The sequence below is a fragment of the Danio aesculapii genome, chromosome 4 (assembly GCF_903798145.1).
Source record: "Danio aesculapii chromosome 4, fDanAes4.1, whole genome shotgun sequence".
NCBI lineage: Eukaryota > Metazoa > Chordata > Actinopteri > Cypriniformes > Danionidae > Danio > Danio aesculapii.
This window is the reverse complement of record NC_079438.1, coordinates 56,338,595-56,360,038: the sequence shown is the minus strand read 5'-3', so window position 1 is coordinate 56,360,038 and position 21,444 is coordinate 56,338,595. Positions and strand designations below refer to the sequence as shown.

Sequence of the window (21,444 nt, the reverse complement as noted above, 5' to 3'; positions counted from 1 at the left end):
AGGCGTTTCAGGAAACCATTGAAATCTTTCAGCAGAAAAATGAGACGTTCAAATCAGCCTGTAAAGAAGCGACAGATGAAGTGTCTGTAAGTATGAGATGAGGTGTCTGCAACATGATAAAAACAAGCGTACCAAAGGTCAAGAGGAAATCCAGCATCTGTCACTGCTCTGCTTTTCTGCTTTACAGAAAGAAGAGTTGGGCAAACGAGCCCCGCGCTGGATTCGAGACAATGAAGTGACCATGTGTATGAAATGTAAAGAGCCCTTCAACGCTCTGACCCGCAGGAGACACCACTGCAGAGCCTGTGGATATGTGAGTGAGCAAATATCATCCTTGCCATGAAGTTTTTACCAAAGTAGTGAAACAGCGTCTGTATTTTGTGTGTAAGCAAGTTTTGCTGATTTTATAGTACCCTAAAAATTATGTTTGTTTTAGCAAAGTCACACAAGTGCCAACATCACATCCATAACGGAGATATTTCACATCCATAACCAAGATATTTCCTCATGAATGCAAAAATAATATATAAAATAAAGCAATGATTATTGTACTACAGTGAGCCAACTCTTCTCCTTTTGATGAGCATTATTTCTTTTGGGTTGTGCAGTTTAATTTACAGAATTTCTACAAAGGATGTTGTGTACTGTAAACTCGCAGACTCGTTTGGTCACATCCATAACGCATGTTTATTTTCCTCATTTAAAACATAGAAATGTTTTCAGGTTGATATTTTCATGATCCCACACCTCTGTGGTTAGTTGTTTTGGAAAATATAAAGAGACGTTTCAATATAATGTTAACATATACCTTCTCTGACAATTGATGTTTTGAGTTTTTACTGCAAATGTCACATCTATAACGCTGAAATTGCTTGAATCTGTCTTAGCATAACAAAATTCTTCTAAATAATACAGAGTAAAGCTGCGGTCACACCAAGCGGCAACCTCCCGCTCTCCCTCGGGAAGCCAATACGGAGATAACTGAAACTGCAATTCATCAAAATTCCGCTAGTCCTGCTCCATAATAGAGCAAATTGCAATTGAGCCCACTGTTAGAATATCCAACTTTACAGCAGAAAAAGGGTGTTTACAGCCTGGTACAAAGAACGATTTTGGTTCATATAGCTATTATTACCCTCCATGACAACTGTGAGGGGGGTGAATTTTTTTATAACTCATCCATTTCCTTTATATTAGGTTATATTAAGTTTGCATAATTAAGGGCGTGGCCACTTGAGTGACAGCTAGGTCTCGCTGGTCGCCGTCACTTCACCTCAGCTGAATCCGGCAGATTAGCCACTGATCTCGGCATGTTCATCGTATTTTTGTGTTGTTTTATGTGGCTTTACACAGTCAGCTGCCTTTTGGACTTATTTCTTACAATTATCAGATGATATGGGATGCTGTGTGCACTTAATTGTGCTCACAAACCATTCACGTGGCCTCCGTTTCCCATGTGAGTAAAGTTATATACTTATACACCATCTCTATAAATGTGTGTGTTTTATTTAAGTTCATTTATCATTTATAATGTTCTTTAGACCCGTAAAGCACTCCAGAATGTGACAGATTGATTAGCTGTAGGCTCTGGAACATGCATCTGCAGTGTTATCATACAGTGTTATGCTGGAGTTCATCAATAGTCTTGCATTTACTAACACACACTATATCTGAAGTGTTTGGAAGTATTTCGCGTTTTCCTCCTGTTGAAAAACGTCATAAGAGCAATGTTTAGTGGCTCACTGTATTACTACAGTGTTTTTAAAAGTCTAAACACTTTATTGATATAGTGTACAGCCAAGCACATGTGGTAAGAACACAAACGAGTCGCAGGTAATAAAGCATCAAGCGTTTCTCCCAAAGTAAAGTCTGTCTGCCAGGTCTAAGCAAAGTGCCAGCAGGTGTCTGTAGCTTCGCTCACTCTCCGCCTTCTTGCCCTTGTTTGGTATCCCGCCGTGGGTGCGATGACGCGTCAACAAAATGGCGACGGTTGGCCGCGCCTACTTGTAGCTTCTTTTGCGCTCTTCAGAAACCTATGGGTGACGTCACGGATGCTACGTCCATATATTTTACAGTCTATGGTTCACACGCTGTGAAAAGGGGTGGGATTGAACAAGATGATTAGACATTAAAAAAAGCGAGTGATGGGTCCGTGTTTTAAATTCCTGTCCATAGAGGTCATGTTTTGATCCTCAATTGGTCTCACGCAGTCAAGTGATGCGATTTCGCAGGTCAGAGCTCACCAACTGCGTGTGTATGAATGGAAGTCTATGGGGAGAAAATAGCAGTGTGACCGCAGCTTTAGGGTTTTTAGCTTATAACAATAGCAGAACCCCTTTTGGTGTTCAATAAAACTCTTTTTATAAGCTTCCAGGAGGAACAGTGTAGAATTGATCACTCCAGGATGGCACAACACTTGAAGAAGGTCCTGTATATTTGTAAACCATGCTTTATTTGATTGTGTTGGCTTTAATTCTGTGAGGAAACTTCATTTTATTCAGTTCATTCTTTTAACACTCTTAATCCAAGTACAGTGATTGAGTTTTTAGCAGAGATAACATGTATCATATAATTTATATCTGTAGTATTTTTTTTTCTTGCCATGGAAGTAGACATAAAAGCAGGCTTGGCGTTACGCACGCACGCACACACACACACACACACACACACAAACCAAATCCTGTGTGTAAAGAATGTTTAAAGAAATATTAAATCTCATTTTTAAATGGTTTTGAGGTCGAGATAAAAACCTGTACACTGACAGAGAAGATAATTATTTTGAAATGTTTTTGTAGGTTGTGTGCTATAAATGTTCGGACTATAAAGCATCGCTGAGGTACGACAGCAACAAATTAAATAAGGTGTGTAAGGACTGTTACTTAATTCTGACCGGCAGAGTGGACATTGATGACCCAGTTTGCGGGAAGAAAAAAGGAATTCTTGAGGTACGAGTTCTAGAGGGTATTTTACATGTTATGGCTATTACTTTATATGTATATATTAAATTATCTTCACCTTTTGCCAGATTGAAGCGGCTCAGGTGTCAGGAAACAGTTTTCTGTGTGGCTTCCTGCAGTACAGTGACAGAACTAAACCGTCTCAGAGGGTCTGGTGCGTGATACCGCAGCATGATGCGCTGGTGCTGTACCTGTATGGTGCTCCACAGGTGAGAAACGCAGTCTACAGCGTTCATACGGTCATGGAAAACCTGTAAGCCATGGAATTTTGACATGGAATTTTCCAGGCCTGAAAACGTTTTGGAAAAACAGTAAAAACCCACAAAGTTTTGGAAAAGTCATGGAAATTAGTTTAACAAATATCTGTGAAGTTAGTTAGTTGTCTTTTCTGTCCTTGTCCAAACACATGCTCTCACATTATTAGTGCATTACCTAAATCAATTTTACATAGATATAAAAATACCTTTAACTAAATAGATTGTTGTGTGTTTTATGACATGCTGTTATAAATTTGAACGTGCATTGTTTTTCTTATTGTTTACTATGTGCATGTAGACATTACATAAAAAAATTAGGTCATGACATGTACTTGTAAGTCCTGGAAAACTCTTGGGATTTTAGTAGTAAAAATGTGTATGAATCCTGAGTCTAGTTTAAAACACAATACCTTCGCAACCAGAGTTGTGGGTAACGCATTACATGCATTGCGAGTTATGTAATATTATTACTTTCTAAGTAACGAGTAAAGTAACATTACTTTATAAAAGTAAGTAATAATATTTGAGTTCCTTTTCTTAAAATGTAAACCTTCATCATCTTCTTCATTAATATATTATTTTAGTTATTTATATTTATTATTATTATTGTTATTGATAATAATAATAAATTAATGAATTTATTTTTATTTAATTTTGTGTATTTGCTATTATTATTAATAATAATAAATTTATTTATTTCTATGTGTTAATAATATTAAATTATTTATTTATTTTTATTTAATTGTATGTATTTATTATTATTATTATTATTATTATTTATTCATTTATTGTATAATTATTATTTTAACTGCACCCTAGCCACCACACAGAACATCTTAAGAACATCCTATCCAGTATCTGAAGCCCTAGAAACTTCTCTTAACACGTAAGCAAGAGCCTAGAAACCATTAAGAACACCTTACTAGTCACATAGCAAATTCCTAACTAGAGTGATTTATTTATTTATTTTATTTTAAGTATTGCGAGTTATGTAATGTTATTACTTTCTAAGTAACGAGTAAAGTAACTTTACTTTATAAAAATAATAATATTCGAGTTCCTTTTTTTTTTAAATGTAAATCTTCATCTTCATTAATAGATTATTTTAGCGATTTATTTCTATTTATTATTATTGTTGCTGTTATTGATAATAATAATTAATTAATTGATTATTTTATTTACCTATTTTTATTTAATTTTGTGTATTTACTATTATTAATATGAAAAAAATAATTGCATTTAATGTATTTAATAATTTATAATTATTATCATTAATAATAATAAATTATTTGTTTATATTTATTTTTTATTAAATTGTATATATTTATTATTATGTATTTATTTTATTATTATTATTTTAACTCCACCCCAGCCACCACACAGAACACCTTAAAAACATCCTGCCCAGCATCTAAAACCCTAGAAACTTCTCTTAACACCTAAGCCTGAGCCTAATAACCTTTTAAAAACGCCTTTTAAGTCACATAGCAATTTCTTAACTTTATTTATTTATTATTTTAGCTGCACCCTAGCAACCACACAAAACACCTTAGCAACATCCTGGCCAGAATCTAAACCCTAGAAATGTCTCTAAACACCTTAGTAAAAACCTACAAACCTTTCAGAACACTTTACTAGTCACACAGCAGTTTAATAAGTCTATTTATTAATTTATTTTATTGTTATTTTAACCACCCTAGCAACCAAACAAAACACCTTAGCAACATCCTGCCCAGTATCTGAAACCCTAAAAGCTTCTCTTAACATCTAAGCAAGAGCCTAAAAACCATTCAGAACACCTTACTAGTCACATAGCAAATTCCTACCTTTAGTGATTTATTTATTTATTCATTCATTTATTTATTTTATCTGCACCCTAGCAACCACACAGAACACCTTAGCAACATCCTGAAACCTTAGAAGCTTCTCTTAACACCTTAGCAAAAGCCTAGAAACCATTCAGAATACCTTACTTGTCACATAGCGAATTCCTACCTTTATTTTTAAACGCTTATATTGACCCTGGATCATTATTTCTTTTCCATCTCAGGACGTGAAAGCCCTGTGCACCATCCCTCTCTTGGGTTACCAGGTTGAGGACGTCCAGAGGTCTGTGGATCATCCTCCAACTGGTTTCCGTCTATGCCAGTCCAAATATATCCACTGCTTCACAGCTGAAACTGAAGAAGTGAAACTGCGATGGCTGAAAGTTATACGCAAAGCTGTGATCGGAGAAATGCCAGAATGCCAAACACCAGTCGACGGAGATCTTGCCAATGGCTGCCATGAAGGTGCAACTGATGGTACCTGAAAAAGAGAAAAACAGGGCAGTTTTCAGTCTTGTGCACTGTTAGATGGTTAATAATACAGATTTAGAGTACATAGACTGGAAAAAAAATTATTAATTCAATTTATTAATATTTAATTTGAAGGTAAGTGGTTGCAAACATTTTATATAGGCTGAATTTAAGCAAACGTATGACATTTAGTAATGTTCAACTTAATATGTTTGTTTAAATTCAGCTCATATAAATTGTTTGCAACCACTTACCTTCAAATAATTGAGTAAATGCAATGAATCTTGGTATTAGAAGAAAAAAACAGATTGGATTTGTTAGGGAACATGTTTGTTGCAGTCCGTCAGTCTATTTTAGGAATGTAATGCACTATAATATCAGCCTCAATCCTGACTGGTGATTATTTAATGCAGTGATCATTATTTTAGTTTGTCTGCTGACCAATCACAGATGAGCTAGCGTAAATTAAGCTTTGGGAGTTGCGAGTCTTCCTCTATGCACTGTGATGTTTAATGTTGTATGTTGCTGTGTCTAAGATTTATGCACTTTATTGCTTATTTTGTAAACCAGAATGTCGATAATAAAATAAATTCATTAATAAAATTTGAGCTGCGCCTTTAGAACTTTCTATCTTCTTATGAATTAGAAGAATTTATATTAAAAATACAGATGTTTTTTATCACATGACTATGCTTGAGTTGAGTGCAAACAAAGTCTTTAAGGTATTCTATAGGCTTTGGTGTAAATTGGGGTCGCCACAGCGGAATGAACCACTGACTAATCCGATATATGTTTTATGCAGTGGATGCCCTTCCAGCTGCATCTCAGTACTGGGAAACACCCATAAACTCTCACATTCACACACTACGGCCAATTTAGGTCATCCAATTCACCTATAGCGCATGTGTTTGGACTGTTGAGGAAACCTACGCCAACATGAGGAGAACATGCAAACTCCACATAGAAATGCCTACTGACCTTGCCAGTACTTGAACCAGTGACCTTCTTGTGACCACTGAGCCACCGTCCTGCCTGTAAAGCAGATGTTGTAACTAAATTTATGTCTGAATCAAAGCGAAAGTCTACTGAAAACCAGACACCGATAAAGATCACTGAAGTGACTGTGTGTGATTGCTTCAAGGCAATTGTTGAAATGTGTGACCGGAGCTACAATTTGCGCAAGACTCTTCAACACTGTCGGCAAGAGACTAATGTTTGTGCTTCAGTGAAATGAGGATGTTGAATGTATATATTTTCAATTATTTCTGAAATCCTGAGTTTCAAATTTTTATATATATATATATATATATATATATATATATATATATATATATATATATATATATATATATATATATATATATATATATATATATACACATATATATATATACACATATATATATATATATACACATATATACATATATACATATATATACATATATATATATATATATATATATATACACACACACACACACGCACACACATATATATTCCCAAAATTATGTAATATTTAAGTTCATTTTTTAAATGTAAATCTTCTTCTTCTTATTATTTCTTATTATTTTGTCTTATTATTATTATCATTATTAATAAATAAATTGATAATTTTATTTATTTATATTTATTATTGTTATTGATAATAATAATAAATTCATTGATTATTTTATTGATATATTGTTTTAATTTGATGTATTTATCATTATTGTTACTAATATATTATTAAATTGTTTTATTTATTTCTATTTAATAATACTAAATTGATTATTCATATATTTTTTATTTTAATTGTATCTATTTATTTTGTATAATTTATGTATGTTTTTGCTAATAACCTAAACATATAAACAATGTTTTGGGAACGTTCTTCGTTGGTTCTCAAAGGGTAACATAATTGTAATCATTTATTTGTTTTTGTAATAAGCTGAATATAGACAGTGTTCTAGTGATATTTGTTTAGGTTGTTTGTTTAACCAAAAGGTAACATTTCAGAATATCAATATGTGAATATTTCAGCTAGAGAACCAACACACATCTTTCTCTAATGTTTTGTTGCTAATGTTGTTCTGTATCATGAACATACAGTGTGTAGTGTTCTGGTAACCGTTTTGTGGGGATGTTTTTATTTACTTAGTAATTAATTAATTTATTTATTAAGTTAGATAAATATATATTTTCTGAACCATAAAATCTATAAGATTTGTTTTATTATTATCTACTTGGTTGCTTGTAATAACTGACAAAAAAACCTATGTATACAGCATTTGGTAATATATATATATATATATATATATATATATATATATATATATATATATATATATATATATATATATATATATATATATATATATATATATATATATATATATATATACGTCGATCACGTGATCGTGTAGATCAACAGACTTAACAGGTGTTTTCTTCAAGATTGAAGACACGAGGTCGACATTAAGGTTTATTCTCACTATTATTCACATATCAATGTAAACTTTAAATCTTGTCAGTATCTGTGTTAATTTGAAGTCCAAGTCCAAGAAAGCAACATTTCACGCAGCGTAAACGGAGAAAACGCGAGGTTTAACGTTATATATATAAAGTTTTCGCTTCAAAGAACACAGACGTCTCCGGTAGGTCATGTAAGTACATCAAAACGACAAGGAAATTCCCTTTATGGTTGAATAGCTTAATCGTAATATACCCGTGAAGGAGAAAAACCTGAATTACAACCTGGAACAAAGAGTCACTTCAGCTGATAACAGTTACTCACATTTCTCTCTGTTCAGTGATGTAGAAACAATCGCTGATGGCAAACACGATGGTGTATAGAGCTGTCGAGAATCCAAAAAGAGCCACATATTGATAAATAATCTTATGATAGCTGTTTTAACATGAAGTTATGATTGAATTGTCTCTTGTTACAGTTATGAAATAGTTTGATAACAAGCAGCAAATGTTCATGGGCCAATGACATGACCACAATGAAATTATCTATAATGACTATATTCTCATTATTATGTATTTATTTACTAATTTTGTATTAATTACTCAGTTTTATTTCATTTCAAACCTGCATGCTTTTATTTCGTGGAGCACAAAAGATGAGCTTAGTTTTATTTTTGACACCAATAACTCATAGTAGGCAGCTATTGTGTGTTTTACACTGCTGACTTTTGTGTTCCACATGATAAATGCAGAATATTTGCATTAATTAAAGAGTAGCACATATATTAAAATGAAGAATTGCCATGACACTGTATTATTTGCAACACAGTTTAATATAAATCTATTATATAAAGCAATACATATTTTAAAAATGTAATATGATGAGATGGAAAATAAATCATGTGTACTATAGACCATTTCGAGGGATGTAAACAAAAACTATGGTTCCAACGTATGTCCTGTTGTCCATTTTTAATTTCCATAGCTTCCAAGAATCCAAAAAGAGCCACATTTTGATAAATAATGTTAAGATAGCCGTTTTAACATGATTGAATTGCCTCTTGTCACAGTTAGGAAATAACTTTGATAAGCAGGAAATGTTCATGGGTCAATGACATGACCACATTGAAATGGTCTATAATGACTATATTCTCATTATTATGTATTTATTTATTAGTTACTCTGTTTTATTTCATTTCAAACCTGCATGCTTTTATTTTGTGGAGCACAAAAGATGAGCTTAGTTTTATTTTTGACACCAATAACTCATCGTAGGCAGCTATTATGTGTTCCACATGATAAATGCAGAATATTTGCATTAATTAAAGAGTAGCACATAAATTAAAATGAAGAATTGCCATGACACAGTATTATTTGCAAAGCATTTTAATATAATATAAATGTATTATATAAAGCAATACATATTTTAAAGAATGTACAAAGGTGAAATGGAAAAATAAATCATGTGTACTAACTATATTGGTAGGCCACACATGGCGAAAGCAGTCTCGCTTCAGTACTCACATTTAGTAAATTAGATATTATATTAAAACTTTCAATTTAAATAATTCTAATCAGTAGTTTGACCGATTCTTTTTATATGTATATTTAATTATTCTTCATATCGGTGATCATGCCACATGACCTGTACTATACCTGCATCATTACTGAACACTTTCAGTTACAGAATAAATTAATCAAGGGTGGCTAAAACATGTAAATTTATTCATTTTAAATACATTTTATTTAAATAATTTTATCTTAAAATTAATTTAAATGTAAAGTTTCAACCAGGACTTACAAAAAAATAAATACATAAATCAAAAACAGAATACTTGGTGCCATTATGAGCTTTTTGCTTTATAAAAAAAATGTGTGTATATAAAATAACAAGGATTCTTTATTACATAACATGGTTGCACTGTTGAAATCAGATGACCAGACAAATAGCTAATTATTATCAGTATTACATTTAAAGATAAAAATAAAACATTACTTTTTAATCTTTGTTTGAAATGGACATTTATTTTAATAACTTGGTGAAAATAAATCACATTCAAGACTATCAGAGCATCAGCTTTTCTCCACAGATCTGCTATATTTACAAGCATTTAAATAATCCAATCTCATAAAACAAGCAAGAAATCTACATTTTATTAATCTGCAAAATAATATCAAGCCTGCAATTGGAAATAATGCAATTGTGCATTTAAAAACAATGCGATGCATGATGTAAATGCATTAAATAATAACACAACTATAAAACTATATTTAAAAAAAAGCTTCGTAATAAAAATAGAGCAGATCATAGATGCATAAAACATAAAAAAAATTAGGTTTTCATTAGGAAAATCTTTCAAATCTTTTCCCAGATCTTTAGTTGAGTTATATTGATGCTAAAATCTTGAAGCACAAGAGGAATAAAGCCTTTTTATTGTTATTATTTTTAAAAGTATTAGTTATTTAGATTTTTTTTTACATTTACCGTGTTATTTAATAACTACATCGTTTTTGGTCATTAGTAGAATAAGCAGAACAGTGTGTTACTTATTTCTGTATCTGCACAAAATGTCAATAAATATATCAGGCAAAATAAAAGCACAGCAGATCTTTTTCAATACAGATGCAGATTTCCTTTGGTCGGTTTTCAAGCTGACCGTTTCTCCACGCCCTGTTTAATGCCGAGCACCAAATGTAGGAACCAGTTAAACTGCACCGTCCAACCCTTGTCCCGACAGATCTCGATTTGGTCCAGGAAGTGCTGTTTGGCCTCGTCCTCGGAGCGTCCCACCGTCAGAGCCTCCCGAATGTACTCGATGTCCTCTTTGCTGGTGAGTTGAGGCATCCCGGTCATCAGCATCATGGAGAACAGGATGATCAGCAGGTTGGTGTGGTGTCTCAGCGCCAGGTAGGCCTTCAGACAGACATTCTGCATTCATGAGGATGATGACAGATATTCAGAGCACAAGAATAGGATGCATGTGAAATATTGTGCAGATCTGAAAGCGCAGAATTATTCACCCTTCTGTTAATTTCCTTGTTTCTTTTTCAAATATTTCCCAAATGATGTTTAACAGAGCAATGAATTTTTCACAGTATTTCCTATAATATTTTTTCTTCTGGAGAAAGTCTTATTTGTTTTATTTCGGCTAAAATAAAAGAAGTTTTTAATTTTTTTAAAAAGCATTTTAAGGTCAAAATTATTAGCCCCTTTAAGCTATATATTTTTAATTGTCTATAGAACAAACACTCAAGGTCTTATTGACAACGAATGCATCTTTGCTTCTAAAAATGCAAGACACTGCGCTCGGGAATGGGAAAAATAACAATAATAAAAATTTGCAGCATAGCGCAAGGTCCAGATGACGTAATATTACGAACGTGATGTAATAACGTCAATAACGGAACCAATTATAAACACGAAAACAATATGCTATGATAAGCACTTGAAGATACATCCTATTACTTGGGATATTCTGCTGTCGCCACTAGCTTGCATGGTTCGGGATCTGTAGAGCTGCGCATGGTTGGATTTGCTCTTCAGTGTTTGGACTCTCAGTAGTGATTATTAAACCACACTGAACTGAGCTCAACTGAACTGAACTTAAACACTACAAACTGAACTACACTGTTCCTATTTACTATGACCCTTAATGTGAAGCTGCTTTGACACAATCTACATTGTATAAGCGCTATACAAATAAAGGTGAATTGAACTGAATATTCTGGGCATAAAGCCACAATGAGCGCCTCCTTCACATTGATGTCCAATAACAGGCCTTCAGACAGACATTCGGCATTCATCAGGATAATCATGAGAAGTCACTAGAAAGGGTTGCATGTGATATGTTATGCACATCCCAAAATGCATATCTATCAGGGTTTCTGCAGGTTTAATCAAGTCAAATTTAAGACTTAAGACCCTTTAAAGACCATAATGAATTAAATTTTAGACTTATAAAGGGTTAAACACTAAGGATTATTTATAATTACCCCAGTCGGTTGCCACAAAAAAAATAAATTAATGTAATTAAAAAAATTTGCTATTTTTTTTTCAATATATTTTAATGTGTCAAAACAAGAAAACTCTAGATATATACACTATATTTAATATTATGTAAATATTATATACATAATATTTCTTTTTTTTAATGACAAGCTTATTTAATATGGAGACAATCACATAAATAATCAAAAATATACATTTGTCGACTTTTGGTCCAAATTGATTGAGTGTAATGTATCATGTAAAGTGATATGTTGCTCTGTTATTATCATGCTTACATCAATTGTGTAAGTGTTTTAAGTTTTCTTTCCCTGATTAGGGAATTTAATTTAGAGAAACTGCTGTAAAAATGTCCAACAGCTATTGTTAATTGTATCTCTTTGCAATAAAAAAAATTATATAAAAAAAAGGTTTTCTTGAGATGGATTGTTGATTGGATGAATTTTGGCTTAATTCGGAAGTTTTACTTGGACAGAGGAAAATTAAGACCTGTTTAAAATGATTGAAGACCTACAAGACAATATTTCAGTGAATCTTTGAAATTTAAGACCCCGCAGGGACCCTGATCTATGCACTATTCTGTGGCGTTTTGTAGAATTAATTCAATTAAATGTATCTTTATTACTATAGCTCTTTTTATAATATACATTGTGTCAAAGCAGCTAAACATAGATGATGTGCTAGAAAACTGAAACTGCTTCAGTCAATTTATAACTGGGATTTATTCCTGTCAGGTATGCATTTATTATACTGTATATATATATATATTAGTAGTCTATTCTAAATTTATATGGGCTATTGTAAACGTCTATTCTAAGGTCATTATATATACAGTAGGTAACATTTTTGTTGGATCAAAAAGTGTTTCAAAATTGTCCTAAGACATGGATGGATGTCGATGATTAGTTTTAGGACAACTTTGATGAAAGGTTTTGATTCATTTCAAATGTTGACCACTAATATATAATAACCTTAGAAAAGACCTTTAAAAATTCCATGATATTCCAGAAGTTTAATGACCCAAGGGACCTAAGTAGTGCATTCACACTAATAATAAAATAAATATAAAAGAATTACATTGGTTTGTCTACCTGAAACTGGAGGAAATTAGGGCTGCTTTTCTTTCCTGTTGTCCCCATCAGGTAGAGGAAATCTGGAGTCAGCACAAAGGGAACTCGCTCCTTGCTTATTCCCAAGAAACTCTTGTAGTTGCCAAGTATGTGTCCAAAATCAATGTGGAAGAGATTACCTGATTGAAAAAAACAAAATACGTTGCTTTAACTGATTATTTAGTTTTCATTGCAAGTAATTTTAAGTGCTTTAGTCGTTTAATCGTGTGTTTTTTTAATGTGTTTGTTAGTATTTTTGTTTTTATATAATGTTAACATGTTACTTTAAGAAATGATGTTTTTTTTTTACCAAATTCTTGGTGTATTAAAGTCTAAAACAACTGCTGGCTTATTTTTTTAATGAACTTAATAGGACCAAATTTAACCCAATGTTTGGGTTAGTCCATATTTCAAATAACCCAGCATTTCTTAGAGTGTATATTTACTATTTTAATTAACAAAACTAACTCAATTGAAAATAGTTTTTCTCACAACTAAGATTTAGAAGTACTACCCAGCAAACAATTTTGTGTTTAATAGACGTCTAATAGACATCTAAACGTAGACAGCTTGGCTAAAACAAGGCTAAACTTGGGCTGTCAGTGAAAATCTAATGATAGAATAAGAATAGCCCAAAATAGACAGATTAGACACACTTTATATGTGTAGTCAATCATTTCTGTTTATTTGATGACTAGTCTTATTTTGGCCTATGTTTAGACGTCTATTAGACATCTATTAGACATCTTTAAAATGCTTGCTGGGTAAGATTGAGACTTATAAATAAGTAGCTTTTATTTATTTATTATATATATTTATGTATTATATATATATATATATATATATATATATATATATATATATATATATATATATATATATATATATATATATATATATATATAATATATTTTATTCAGTTTTCATGCTTATAATTTCTTATTTTTAATGATCTTGAGTTTATTGAATTTATCATTTATATATTTACTTTAAATGTTAGGGACAAGTGGAAATAAAGTGGTAATCAACATGTCATGTGAACATAATGCTGTCAGCTGAGCTGAGCGTAAACAGAACCTGGAATATTCCTTTAAAACACAGTGAGTTTACTGTAATAACAATAATTACCTGTCTCTGTGATCATTATGTTGTCATTGTGACGATCACCAATGCCCAGAACATAAGTCGCCACACAATACCCTCCACACGAGAACACAAAGCGATCTACAGCCTGTTGATGCTGAAGAGTGGAAAAACACAAACACATCACCAACGTCTGACCTTTTCCATATTTGCATCGAGCAAATACGCAAATGAGTGAGGCAATGGTGTGATGTATGACCTAACCTACTTATCAGAACCTGAACTTGACCAAAATCGCAGGCAATGTCATTTATGTCGAAAGAGACCATTTAAAAATAGCACTGTGGATGTGTGTAGGTGCAATTTGGTCTACACAAAGCCAAACACCCATAAACAAAGACTCCAGGAAGTGAGGCATTTCCTTCCTCTTTTGCGCGTTCAACTGGAAATAACATACCTTATCCTCATTGACACACTTTTCTCGAAGCCACTGGCTGAGGATTTCATCTTTAAAAGCTCCAGTGTTCCCAACAGTGCTTTGCTGAATGTTTGCAATGGTAGTGGCATCTTTCACTATTTCAATCATTCCTAAAAGAGGAGCAATTGATCAGGAATTCACCATGTTATGTTAGTTCGTCAAAAATGTCATCTACACATCATTACCAATTTTATTTCCAGTGGAAATGCAGCCATAAGGTAACAAGGAAAGATCCAAGGACTCCAGCTCCCAGATAGACTCCATAATTAGTAGAATCTGAAAGGAAAAAAAAGATCAGAACAATTTGGATGATGACTGCAATTAAAATGTATTGAAATGTTTACCTGTAATATCAGCATGTCCTGACGAAGGTCATCCCCATCTTTAAAGATTATCCCAATTGTGTCGCTCGACAAGGTGGTGGGATCGGCCCGTTTAAACTGTAGCCACAAGGGTTTCTTCTTGGATGCCATAACTTTGCATTGTTCAATCTAAAATTAAAATGGTGCACTGTTTAATGGTTGCATTATCCAAGATAAAATGCGTCTAGGTTTTAGAGGATATTAAAAAAATTTAAGCGCAGTAATTTCTACCCACTTCAACCCTTATTACATTGGAAGTCAATGGAAGTCAATCCAGTTGGCATGGCTAAAACTTAATGAAACATCTAACATCAATTCATAAGAAACAAAAAAATGGGGAGAGTATCCATATAGTTTTACGTACCACAAGTGACCCTGCTCGTAGGCCCGGATCGTAAGGCACTTTAAAGCTGTCTGGCAACCCTAACACTTGCAGACCTTCCAGTTTCTGGCGCAGCTGAAAAACAACTACAGTGTTCCCACCACATTAGATTATACTGCACTGCACTGCCTTTGGCCTACTAGAATATCCAAGGAACAAACTCTGGCTTTAATTCTCACCTTGTGCTGATATGTCATACTTTTCAGCTGACATTTGCTTTATCTCACGAGCGACCTTTTGCAAGGCCTCTGTGATCTCCACTTGCTTCCTAAAGTCCTGTAGCATTTCTTCACCACAGCCACGGAGATACGCTTCCAGTATTACAGCATACCTTTGCTGATAGTGCATGGATTGGGCAATTTCACTTCTTAAAAACCAGAACAAGAAATGGCCGATCCGCTTGCTCTATGAAGGAGTCACAAGAGTTACAATAAACTAAAAACTGACTCTGTGTTATAGATGGATGAGGTTTTGACTTACTCTGAGTGCACGTTTGAGAAGGAACCTTGCAAGTGCGCTGTCATGGTATGGTTCAAATTTTACAGCCTAGGAAACAACCAGCAATTTATTCTTAGTGTTTCACAAGAATTTCACATCATACTGTAAACCAGGGGACACCAAACTTGCTCCTAGAAGGCCAGTTTCTGAAGAGTTTAGCTCCAACTTTACTCCAACTACTACTTTGGACTTTACTAGAACTTCTGGACTTTACTAGAACATCTATGTTAAACGGATCTGACACAATCTACATTGTAAAAGCGCTATATAAATGAACATGAAATGAATTTAATTGAATTGAACTTGCCATGGATGTTTCAAGTATACCTAGTAAAACCTTGATTAGCTTGTTCAGGTGCGTTTGATTGAAGCTAAACTTTTCAGAATAGCGGCCATTCAGGACTGAACATGGTTACACTGGCTGTAAACAATGACACAGTTTTATGTAAATCCTTACTTTGCATGCCAATTTTAATAGCTAGCTGATTCTTTGTTCATGTAAAGATATGGTTGAGGAGTTATGCAAAACCATGCACAGCACCAAAAACCTCACCTGGACAAGTTGCAGGAGATACCGCAGGACATCATCATCTCCCAAAGTCTCCAACTTCCGGACAGCTATGGTGCGCACATTTTCATCAGAGAAGTGGCAGTCTAGTAACTGTAACACCAAACCCACGTCAAGCAAGCTTCTGTCCCATATGGTACTCCTTTCCAGAAGATGATGTGTTATGGCCACAGCCTCTTGTTTGCCCCACTTAACGGAGGAAAGAAACTTCGGATATGCTTTGGGATCCCTCATGCACTCCTGCCTGAAGTGCCAGAGCAATTCTTTATCTTCGGAGGTGAGCGGATGCAAAGGGTCTGTAGCAATAATCTGCTCAAATTGTTTGCGTAGATGGTTGGGCATCTCTCTCTGCCCTCTTTCACCTTCAATATCGGGAGAATCTTTGCTCTTGGGAAGAGCCACAGGGTAGCAGTACTTGTCCAGGAGAATAGCAACAGCCATGGAGGTGTTCTTGTCTGGGTTGGTTGCGGATGTAAGTTTATCTGCATTTACACTGCTGTTGTCTTCACTCTTCTCAGGCATCTTCCACATGTGCAAGATGAACTCACCTTGTCTAAGTAGGGAGCGGTGGTCAACTAATAACAGGTTGACATAGTAGAGTAAGCGTGACTTGTTTTTACATTCAGTTTCCTTAGATGTTTGTGTCTGTGCCTTTCCACAAGACACTTGCAGGCTAAGTCGGGCACCTTTGGGTAAGTCCTTGATTTTTATATTAAACTCCAACCAGGTGTTCCAAATCACCTCTTCTGTGAACGGTTTGGAGCTTGTCCTTTCTTGGGCCAGCAGTTGTTGTCCATGGAAAATACTGGCCTCCACAAACACGATCAATTCTGAATTACGTGGGAGTACTGGAATGTCAATACCCAAGATCTTCACCCTGAATTTGCGATTGCAGTCCCAAAGAGATATGGTGAACACCTTTTCATGGTCTTTCTCAGTTATGGTTAGTTGTTCATGGGTACCAGCAACACCAGTGCAGTCATCGACCTGGGACCAGTCCTCTTTTTGAACCACATCTTGTTCTGGGTTTGGGGGGTGCTCTAAAACAAGATGAATCTCTTCACCATTTTTAAGACACTGTCTGATCCAGTGGAAATCTTTAATTGCGTTGTTGCCATATAGGTATTCCTCTCTTCCACAAACCCTCAAGACAAAATCTGATTCACTGACATCTTCCGATATGCCTAAAAGTGCTCTCTTGTTAGTAATCTTGGCAAAGAAGCTTTGAAGTACCTGGACTGGTGTGTCATCTATAGATACCTTAATGGTCTGGCTTGTTGTCTCTTTGTGTATCACCATCAGAATATTATTGTTGCTTATTTTGCTGAGCAAGTATTCAGGCATGGGTGTTGTGGTCATCCAGGGATCCATCGAATAAAGGTTGGGATCTCGATCAGATAGCTCAATTTTCCGAGGGGTCAGTAGCTTTCTTCGCGTAAACTCCAGTTCATCGTCATGGACGTTGCTAACATCGGTGACATCATATCCAATTAGATGGTTGAGAAATTGTTGGTACTGAAGTGAATCCTCAGCAGGTTGTTGCCGAACCACCAGATGGATTTTGCCTACATCTTTCCTCAGTGCTTTCCAATATCTAATGCAGTCAAGGGTTTGGAATACCTGCTGTTTGTCATAGATTTCATACCAGTTGCCTTTCTTCTGATAAAGCAGGATGCAGTAGTCTGGAGAGTATTTTTGGTAAAATTCAGGGCATAACTTAGAGGTTACCGCTCTGTGCCAAAGCTGAACCTTCACCTGCTCTACCGTCCAATTTCCAGTTACATCCAGTTGCAATGTGTCCAAGGTTTTGCTATTTTTGTTGGTGGTAGGAAGAACAAACTCAACAGCTATATGATCCATCGATACAGCCGAGGCGGATGTAAATGCTTTCATCTTTCTCCTTCTCCTCTTGTTTTCCTCTCTACGAACTACTGGTGGTTCATCATCACTGGCTTGCTGTTCCATAACCAATGCTGAATATGCAAAACAAAAAGCTTTTTTTTCTTCACAGGAATAGGGATGGTTATTTACATGCACATTCATCATAAACCACAACATTTTGACAATGGACTGTTGTTACTCTAACTTTATACCATGGCCACATTATGAGTACTTTGAATAAATCAATAATTAGAAGAATAGGGGCTGCACGGTGGCGCAGTGGGTAGCACGATCGCCTCACAGCAAGAAGGTTGCTGGTTCGAGCCTCGGCTGGGTCAGTTGGAGTTTCTGTGTGGCGTTTGCATGTTCTCCCCTGTGTTTGCGTGGGTTTCCTCCGGGTGCTCCGGGTCCAATGACATGCGGTACAGGTGAATTGGGTAAGCTAAATTGTCCTTAGTGGATGTGTGTTAATGAGTGTGTGTGGATGTTTCCCAGTGATGGGTTGCAGCTGAAAGGGCATCCGCTGCGTAAAACATATGCTGGATAAGTTGGCGGTTCATTCCGCTGTGGCGACCCCAGATTTATAAAGGGACTAAGCCGAAAATAAAATAAATGAATTAATTAATTAGAAGAATTAATAACTATTTTAAGACTACATTAAGGATTAACTTCCTAAATATCAGGGGGGAAATGCATTAGATTACAGTAGCACCATTATTTAAAAAGCAGGTGAACAGGTGGAAAAATATGCATAAGCAGAAATCAAAGTTTTGTTTTTTAGTATTGATTTAAGTTCTCATTTTATTTATATTTAATCTAGACACATTCCTCTCATTACAGAGTCATTATCTAGCACTCATCTGAAGTAAGTTTATCGTTCACTTTATGCAAAGGAAGTCAGCTAAGCAGGAAGCACAAATGTGCTAAGCCCTTCAAACAAGGACAAAAAATGTCTTTAAAATAGTCTGTAAATAACACAAAATCGATGTTCGCTGCAATCCATCATGTTTCCAACATTGATCAATGGTGCAAGAGGAAACTTAAGTAGAAATATTTCCATGTTGTTAAAACACACGGCATACGCGGAAGTTTCTTTAAATATTAACAGTCTGAAAAGTGTGATGTTTAGCGTGAAAACACAAACAATTTATATACCTGTCAACGCTAGCGATACACACATTAATTAGACAATCTAATAACAACACTGACAGTTCAGAAGTAACGGTTTTGCCGGAAGGTGAACGTCAAAAAGCGGAAAAATATGAAAACTTACCGTTCAGCAAATGCAGAGCCAATGACCCTGAACGCGGTCGAGTAAATAGTCATACATGGATGCAGTGAGAGCCAATACAAACAACAAGTAAGTATAAACTCTCTTATTTCAGCAGTTGTTATTATTACAAAATAAACGCGATCACCCAGAAAGCGCGTTCCCCTCCTCTCACCGCCTGGTCACGCGCATGACGCTTCAGCTGCTGCTCTCATTGGCCGGACACACTGATTCACTCTTACTTTACACCGAAAATAACAGCTAGGGTTTTAAATAATATGCAAATATCTTTTGCGTTGACTTAATATGATGGCTTCATGTAAACACAACCCTTAAAACTAGTTAAAATGCCAAAGCATGATAAATCTTTTCATTTATATGCATGTGTGTGTCTTGCATTATTCGGTTTTGTTATTCACTGAAGCATTACTTAGACTTGATTTGCAAACCTTTTGTTTTATTAGTTAATTTACTTTTTGTGTTTAATTTTAAGAACAAAAAATATACTTGTTATAGACTTGAATGTATGCATTATTATTATTATTATTATTATTATTATTATTATTATTATTATTATTATTATTATTATTAATATTATTATTATTATTATGCATTTCAATAACACAAAAACAAACATTTAGTCTTTAAAAATATAAAAACAAAATCAGTTTCTTTTGCCCACATTTGACTTTATTACTTGTGCAATGGCGTCCTCTGGTGGTGTATTGAATAAAATGTGCACATGCATCATCTTCTACTCGTATATAACAATCCTCTCTATGTACTTTTATTTGAATATTTAAATCAGTCTTGCTTTGTTTTTGCTCAGTGTATGATTATCAGTGCATGTTATTTAAAGTTATCTTTCACATTTACACATCACTATGATTTACAGAAGGTGAATGACCAATGTCTAAATGTCTTTAGTGTAATGAACTAAATCTTGTTAAGCATATTTAGAACAAAAGTCATGACTTATTAAAAGATATGAAAAAATATATTGTTTTATCCCCAACATAATAATTGTCTTTATTTGTTTTCCTATTATCTTCAAACCTAGCTTTTACCCATTTAGCAGAAAAAAAATAAATAAATAAATAATATATATATATATATATATATATATATATATATATATATATATATATATATATATATATATATATACATATATATATACATGTGTGTGTGTGTGTGTATATATATGTATGTATATATGTATGTATGTATGTATGTATGTGTGTATATATATATATATATATATATATATATATATATATATATATATATATATATATATATATATATATGTGTGTGTATGTGTATATATATATATATATATATATATATATATATATATATATATATATATTTAAATAAGCATTTAAAACGTAATAAAATGTATTATGATAACTTATTATTTTATCGATTTTTATTAGTGCATGTTAGAATGAGGATATCTCTTCATTATTATTAATATATCAAGTATGCTGGATTACAATGAAACTTTAATTGCATTTCATTTAATTCAATATAGACTAAAGATGAAAGTCCAATTGGCAGTGTGTTGGCTCTGCAACTATTTAGCCATATAAGCATGACACTGTAAGATTTCGCAATCATTACATAACTCTTCATAGCATACCTTGCTATACCACAGCATGACAGAATGCACAAATGTATTAATTATGCTTGTAAAACACCAATAGATTTACTTATTGTTTACTAATGCCAATAATTATTAATCCTACATTAGAAAACTTACTATTAAATCCTGCTGTGGCTCCCCCTTTGTCCGTCATGAGAAACTGCAGTCACTGATCTGTAAATCAAACGTCAAATACT

The 21,444-nt window shown here is 33.8% G+C and overlaps 2 protein-coding genes across 4 annotated transcripts in view; one reads left to right on the top strand and one right to left on the bottom strand.

Annotated features, from left to right (window-relative positions):
* The window catches only part of fgd4b (FYVE, RhoGEF and PH domain containing 4b), a 30,885-nt gene extending 24,766 nt beyond the window's left edge, over positions 1-6,119 (top strand). For both annotated transcript variants that reach the window (XM_056456175.1, XM_056456176.1), the window contains exons 13-17: positions 3-86; positions 188-313; positions 2,796-2,945; positions 3,026-3,166; positions 5,265-6,119. In XM_056456175.1, the coding sequence (XP_056312150.1) occupies positions 3-86; positions 188-313; positions 2,796-2,945; positions 3,026-3,166; positions 5,265-5,525 (762 nt within the window). In that variant the 3' untranslated portion in view covers positions 5,526-6,119. The remainder of the gene's footprint in view (positions 1-2; positions 87-187; positions 314-2,795; positions 2,946-3,025; positions 3,167-5,264) is intronic.
* Positions 6,120-10,044: 3,925 nt separating this feature from the next.
* On the bottom strand, positions 10,045-21,444 carry pik3cg (phosphatidylinositol-4,5-bisphosphate 3-kinase, catalytic subunit gamma). Of its 2 annotated transcripts, none has more exons than XM_056456173.1 (11): positions 21,365-21,444; positions 16,434-18,421; positions 15,863-15,928; positions 15,562-15,787; positions 15,365-15,468; positions 14,983-15,129; positions 14,824-14,914; positions 14,618-14,748; positions 14,206-14,317; positions 13,060-13,217; positions 10,045-10,891 (listed from the first exon to the last, which is right to left on the bottom strand). In XM_056456173.1, exons 1-11 carry the CDS (start codon positions 21,399-21,401, stop codon positions 10,610-10,612), a joined length of 3,342 nt encoding a protein of 1,113 aa, XP_056312148.1. In that variant the 5' UTR covers positions 21,402-21,444; the 3' UTR covers positions 10,045-10,609. The 2 variants fall into 2 exon arrangements, with proteins under 2 accessions (XP_056312148.1, XP_056312149.1); XM_056456174.1 differs by lacking the exon at positions 21,365-21,444 and adding an exon at positions 19,603-19,779.